This window comes from Phaseolus vulgaris, chromosome 8 (genome assembly GCF_000499845.2).
Source record: "Phaseolus vulgaris cultivar G19833 chromosome 8, P. vulgaris v2.0, whole genome shotgun sequence".
In the NCBI taxonomy this organism is placed as follows: Eukaryota; Viridiplantae; Streptophyta; class Magnoliopsida; order Fabales; family Fabaceae; genus Phaseolus; species Phaseolus vulgaris.
In genome coordinates this window covers 47,144,638-47,151,616 of record NC_023752.2, presented here as the reverse complement: position 1 = coordinate 47,151,616, position 6,979 = coordinate 47,144,638, and the positions used below count along the sequence as shown (strand labels likewise).

The 6,979-nt window shown below is 36.3% G+C and overlaps 1 protein-coding gene and 1 long non-coding RNA gene across 2 annotated transcripts; one reads left to right on the top strand and one right to left on the bottom strand.

Moving 5' to 3' along the window:
• Nucleotides 1–226: 226 nt before the first annotated feature.
• LOC137824032 (uncharacterized) lies at nucleotides 227–1,666 on the bottom strand. Its single transcript, XR_011083205.1, has 2 exons — nucleotides 1,526–1,666; nucleotides 227–558 (listed from the first exon to the last, which is right to left on the bottom strand). It is a non-coding gene; the product is annotated as an uncharacterized lncRNA (long non-coding RNA).
• Nucleotides 1,437–3,851, top strand: LOC137824031 (uncharacterized). The gene is made up of 3 exons (XM_068629455.1): nucleotides 1,437–2,481; nucleotides 2,564–2,717; nucleotides 3,514–3,851. Exons 1-3 carry the CDS (start codon nucleotides 2,388–2,390, stop codon nucleotides 3,515–3,517), a joined length of 252 nt encoding a protein of 83 aa, XP_068485556.1. The 5' UTR covers nucleotides 1,437–2,387; the 3' UTR covers nucleotides 3,518–3,851.
• The last annotated feature ends 3,128 nt before the right edge of the window (nucleotides 3,852–6,979 follow it).

Below are 6,979 nucleotides of genomic sequence, written 5' to 3'. Positions count from 1 at the left end.
TGGTTTTTCTAAGAGTTTTCTTGTAACTATGATTATCAATGAAATCAATTATCTTAATATATCTCTTCAACCTTCTATACCTTCTCTCTTCAACCTTCTATCCCTTCTTTCTTCTTTCTTTTTACTCAAGGTCTTTTCTTTCCTTTTAATTTCTTTCATTCCTTACACTTATTTCTACTTCATAAAATTCATTTAATATTTATAGTTTTAATTGAAGATAAAATTGTTTACATCAATATAAATATAATCATTGCATGATAAAAAAAAATATACAATTTCAAAAATATTTATCAAGAAATAGTTAAAAATAAAAATAAAATCATAATTTGAAATTAATTACAAATTGCTAGCCATTGTTAGAATCCACTTTTTACATCAAATGCTATTGCATCCTCAACCTCTACTGCCACTAAGAGAATCAGGACATATGAGGTATTCGATTCTTCAGTGGTGTGACAATGTTTTGTTGGTATTGACATCTCTTCAACATGTGCAAGAGAAGGAAGATGGGTGGAATTGGTAAAAACTCGAGGTTAAATGCCTCTTGCAAAATGGCATCTGTATTGGCATTGAAATGTTTTCATTCGCAGAGCACATAAAAATTAAATACATAAAAAAAAAACAAGAATAAAATATTATATTTGTCGATGACCGAAAGAATTATATAGGAATAACAAACAAATTAATTAAAAACAATTTTGTATCCGAATAATTAACTGAAAAATACATTATCACCAATAATAAATATGACTAAGGCATATTGACATCAAATCGACATCAATTATTCAATAGATAAAGTAATTCTCAAATTGATTCCTAAAAGTAAGTGTATTTACTGAAAAACTTTTGATTGAAGTTTTTATATAAATTAATTATTTTAAAAAAATTATTTGTTTGCATATAAATCTTAGAGTATTTAATAATAGATACGTAAACTTGACTTATAAGTATATAACTAAGGCATTCATACGTATATATAAATAAAAAAAATTATATATTCATGTATTAAATGTCAAATACTCATAAATAAATTATATAAAAACAAATAAATATTTCAAGAACTAAATTAAAAAAATCTATGAGAGAGAATTTCCATATCTCGCTAGAGTACGAGAGAGAATTTTTTTCAATACAGTAACTTCATTATCCAAATAAAATGCACGTTCACTCTTTGAATTAAATTTATATTGCTGATTAGAAAAATTATCTGTTGGATACACACATAAAAAACACTTATGGATGAAGAACTTAAGAAAAAAAAATTATCTAAAAATTAAAACTAGCTGAAGTTAATTTGTAATTTGTTTTTACATTAAGTCAACAATTATATTATACGACAAGGTCAAACACATGCGATTATTCAATCAACAATTTTGCAAGACCTGACCTGACCAGTATCTAAGCTAATTAAACACCCTAACAAGATCATCCTAATCGAAGAGATTAGAGAGAAAAATCCGAAAACAACAAGAATCCCAATCGAAAACCCTAATTTCAAAAATAAAAAAACCAAAAAACTGCGAACCTTGAACTGTCTCTGCTCTTCCCTCTCCATGGCGACGTGGATTTCAAGGTGTGGCACCCCGAGAAGATGATACATATGCTTAAGGGAAGGAGTAGAAGCAGCAGAAGCAGCGACAACAGCGTGTGACGAAGGAGCAGCGGAACGAGCGGCGTGGAGGGTTAGGTACGGAAGTAGTTGTCTCCATAGAGATGGGTGAAGCGAAGCAAAGTTGAGGAAGAAGGAAAAGAGAATTGTGATAATGACGAAGAGAAAGGAAAGGGAATAAGCAGAGAAAAGCGGGTTCCAGTGGAATCAATGCTTGCTGATTTTTTTTTAGTTAAAATGGTTTCGGAGAAGCAGTTTGGTAGAGAGCTAAGCGAACACTTCCGTGTATTGGATAAAACGTGAAATATTTAATTCAAAAAATATTTATTAAATTTATGACAATTTTAATACGGTTTAAATACAATTTAAAAAAAATATATTAATTTTTTAAAAAATTAAATTTTATTATATAAATTATTATTATGATTATAAGAATAAGAAAAAAATCATTCTGAATTAGTCATAAAAAACATATTTTTCTCCAAAAAATAATTTTGAAGATACTTATGTACATAAATTTTTATTATTAATTTATATAATTTATAATTATATAATATATAGATTTGTTGTGTATTTTATATTTTAAATATTTTATGTATTTTCGTGTCCACCTATATAAGAGTATTTGTGCTACTACATAGGTTGAATTATGTAATTTAATATGTACTTGATAGTTTTAAATAAACAGTTTTTTAAAGTCTGGGCCAGAAGCGTTGAAGGCCCAAACGAAGCCTAAAAAAGACGAAGTCCGAGGTAAAGTTGAGGTTGTTGTTTGTAAATGGCTTCGTCGTTGTCGTTTTGGGATTACACGGTGCTCTTCTTTCTGCGCCCCCTTTTCGCCATAGTCTTCGTTCTCTTCTTAATATCTTCTGGTAACTATTTCTTTCTCCTGATTTCTCTCTTCATCGTATTGATCTTTTGAGTTGAAAAGGGAATATGTGTGTGGTGGTGTAGGTTGGTTTGTGGCGTGGAAACTGGTGCTGGTTCACGTGCCTTTGGTGCAAGAGGTTTTCGGCCTTAGAAAGAAACCTGTCCGAGTGAAGCCCCCAATTGGTCGCTTCTCCAAAATTTACAGCACACTTCATGCCCAAAACCCACCTTCCACAGGGTAACTTCTAAAAAAAAGAAACCTTTTTGTTTTCCTTAAAGAATTGTTTTTTTTTAACTACAATAAGATTTAGTTGTGATAACAATATTGGATATAGACTTGTGTTTTGAGGACAGAGCTAGTTTGAGAGTGAGGGGGCAAAGGAAGTTTGTAATTGTGCAGACTTGTCTATTTATCTGTTGAAGTAGAAAGAGTCACAAAAGGGTGGATTGGTGTGGATATTAGATTGTAGGTTATACTGTTTGAAATTGGATGGAATGGAATGGATGCAGCGGTCCAATTCAATTCTTCTCATTCTGTTCTATTCAATTCGCCATTGTATGCCCAAATTTAGCTCAATTGTATTCACGTAATTGTTTATTCATTGTGTATCATTTTGTTTCCTCCGTGGCAAAGGAGATGAATTTCACTCAGATTCACCTCCCTTCCTATTAAATTCCAATGGTTGTTCAAAAGTTTCTGTTCAGGTTTTAGGTATGATATGCGTTTTTTGTTTTGCAATCTGATTTTCTAATTGGGCGGGTTTGTCTTTGCATAGTATAGAGGACAAGGAAAACTGAGGGTTATTGTAGGTGCATGGAAATAGAAAGGAGGAAAAGGTATCCTAATACATGTTGTGTTGCCTGAGTTCCATGTATTTTGACCTGATAATGTCTAATCTCTTCTGTTCAGTAGGTTTGATCCTGGTTTCATTCAGTCAAAATTTTGGAACACAATATAGTTTACAATATGTCACTGTTAACTTGAGATATAGAAATGATCATGAATTCTAATGGTTGATTTCATGTCATTGCAGATAAAATCATTAGATTGTGAAGTAACTTGTTGAGGATGGCAACATGGGGTCTTGGACAGTAGAACAGGCTGTGAATGAATGATTGGAATAAATGAATATATTCCAAGTAGGATTCAGGGCGTTTCAGAAACAGAGAGATTGTGATATTAAAACCTTGTATATAACATGACAAAACAAAGCCATGGATGGTCTTTCTGTGGAACTAGATTATAAGTTCTGAGTGATGATGATTTATGATGTTTTTTATGGTAGCTTTTATACAGGATGTTGAAACACCAATATTAATATAACATACTATTTAAATCGTGAAAGACTGGTTAGAACCAGTTGAGTAAGAAGCATGTGGCCATTTTTATGTCTTTTTTGTTGAAGGTAAGTGATGAGAGTAGTAATCATTACTGGTCTTACCCTTTTGAGTGATGGGTTTGCTGTATGTAATCGTGGTCTTTATGCAAATTTTTCTCCAAAATTATCAAATACGTGGTGAGTTTGAGTTTGCATGGTTCTCGCCCTCTCCTTTCTAACCTAAGTTCTGAAAATCAGTCATGAATATTCTCCCATCTATTTATTTACCTATCAAATTCCCCTCTTATGTTTATCTCTCCTCTACTATGCTTCCCTTTGTCTTGTGCCTTAGAGAGTAAGTAGACTTGCTACATTTTGGACTTGGGTATGTACGTGTACAAATACATGGTTAATAAAGAGAATAAAGAGAAGACAATTTTTCCCTTCACCTTCCGTGATGTGATTCCAATAGCAAAGAAGAGAATGATTCTTGACATTCTTAGGAATCAACTTGAGTTGGACAATAGTTAGGCACTTTTACTTAGAATTGGATCAATGTTCTAAGTCAAGAACTCACCAAAACTAGCACCAAATCCAAACTCATGGAAGTTCCTCATATTGTCAAATTGAACCAACAAAAAGAGGTAAAAATCAAAAGCACCGAATAGAATTGAATAAGAACAGCTTTGAACCGAACAAAATGAATTAAAAGGCAAGAAAACTGAAAAGGAGTGCTGGAAAATAACAACAGCCGAACCAAAAACTCAAGAACACAAGAACACCGAACAGAATTTCAAGGAAACAAGCTTAAACATGAACAATTGAAAGAGAAGGAAGGAAGGAGAGGAGAAAGCTCATGAAGATGGATGTATGGTTGGATGATCACGCCACTAGAAGGATGGATGCTCCTAGATGAGTGTGCAAGCCGCCACTTGAGGTAACCATGGAACCATCAAGATAAGACTAGAGAAGAAGGCTCAAAGCTCTCCAATTGCTCTCTCAAAATTTGAGTATAGTTTGTCTAATTAAAATTCAAATCTAAAATGTACAGGGCAGCACCTATATTTATAGCCTAAGGGTGCTGAAAATCAAACTAAGAGAATTCAAAATTCCCTCCTAAAAGAAGCTATAACAGGTGCCTAAAACAATGCATGAGAAGGTGTGATCCCTTCTCTCACTTTGACACCTCCTTATTTACTCCTACACCTATCTACTAACACACCCCCCTCCTAAAGCTCCTAACTAAAGACTAAAAGATGCTATAACAATAGAGGTTTCTAATGTTTCCCTCTAAGCACCTTCAACCAAAGAAATTACAAAAAGAGAAAATAATTGTCCCCTAGCTCCTAAAGCTTTGAACATGCTTCTTGTAAGCCTTTGAGGTGGGCTTTGACCTCCATGGGCGTCCTCCATTTGCGCCTCTACCACTTCTTGATCTTGTTGATTGGCCTCCATGTCCACTTGAGTCTTGATCTCCATCATACTCCCCGAGTTGGAGAGAATTCGACCACGAATTCTGGAGACCTACAGAAAAAGGAGTTAGATCGCTGACATTAAAAGTATGACTACCTAAGAATGTATCAGGCATATCTAACTCATAAGCATTGTCATTAATCCTCTTGAGGATTTGGAAAGGTTCATCCCCTCGAGGCATTTACATTTATTAATTCACATATATTAATGGTGAAAAGTCAATTTTAATTCTTTTTTTAAATTTTTTTAACTAACTTTAAATAAAACATATTTTCACTTTTTAAAATAATTTCAGTTGCATTTTTACATCTCATCTTCGTTACGGCTACATAGAGTTTGTGTGTGTGAGGATTCACAAGAAAACGTATAAAATCTTTGTAGATTCATATTTGTAAGGAGAACCCTTTATTTATAGAAAATGTGCCATATTTCCTTTGTTGGTGTTCCTACTAGGGAGATGAGACCTAGAAAACTATTGAAGTCTTCTTCTCTTTCCTTCGGTCAGGTTGCTGGGTGATGAACTGGGATTCCTCTCGTCCTCCTGCTTCTGCTTCGACACTCGGTCTCGGGTGAACACTGGATGGTGGGGGTACCTGCGAAGGCACTCCGACGCTCAAGTCAGTAAAGCGGGTGGTCAACTCTCAGGTAGGTGAACAATAATAAATGACATACCTTACTCCTTGGGATGCATGCTATTTATATTATTCTAATAGGCCTATCTTGTTGGGCTCGTTTATCGAAGTGGATACCGCTTAGGGTTGCATTACCTAATTCTTAATGATGAGTTAACTTCACTGATCTTGGTTTGAGCGTTAACGATAATAGGGGTCGGCCGTCGGCCAAGTTCCCCTCGGTATGGGTTGCCATCGGCCAAATTCCCATAGTCTCGGTCGTTTCGGCCAAGTCTTCTAAGGTCTCGGCCAAGTCTTCTAAGGTCTCGACCAAGTGGGTCGTCAGCCTCGTCATCTCGGCCAAATCTCTCAAGTCTTCGCCAGGTTTCCTTGGTCTCGGTCAGGTAGACTCGGCCTCGGGCAGCCAGGTGGGTCTCGGCCTCGTCCATACCGGTACACTTGCCCCCCAGGCTCGAGGGCAGATATGTTATATGTGCCTGATGAATTTTTGATGATGGTTGTCGGTCGGTCTCCCTTGACCATGCGGTTGTTTCTTTTCTCGAGGTATGACGTGACCTAGATGGCGTGACGTGACCCTAGGCGACGTGACATGATTGGCATTAATGAGGGGTTTTTTTGGACGGGAAGCATTGTGGGTCGCTGGATCCAAGAGATCTTAACGGTTAGGATTGATTTGACGCTTCGAATTCCGAGGCCCATGGGCCCAATAAATAGGGGTCTCCACAGTGCCGTGACGTTGTGTTTTCATTTGTGAGCCTGTCTGATAGTCGAGTGTTCTTCCGGCCCTAGCTCTGAGATCCGAGTGACTTCTCGCCCTCTTTTACTAGGTTCGGCCTCGTCCAATATTTACAAGGTTAGTGATGTTGACCGTGTCTTGGCCAACGTCTTCTTCGTCCGACCATTCTTCCCCCTCCCTCGGTCGCCCCTCCCCTACCCTTGGGCTTTCTTCCTCTTCTTCTTCTTCGTCAACCTCTTCTTTTTCATCTACCACCGATTCTTTGTCGGTTGGAGTGGCCGAGGCGCCACCCATGGTAGAGGTAGTTAGGGAGGACGACCCGGTTAATGCTGTTGACCGG

Excerpts from the sequence above, each read along its gene's own strand:
- LOC137824031 (XM_068629455.1), top strand. The coding sequence starts at position 2,388 with ATGGCTTCGTCGTTGTCGTTTTGGGATTACACGGTGCTCTTCTTTCTG. Across the intron at positions 2,482-2,563 it reads TCTCTTCTTAATATCTTCTG|GTTGGTTTGTGGCGTGGAAA; the intron begins GTAACTATTTCT and ends GTGGTGGTGTAG.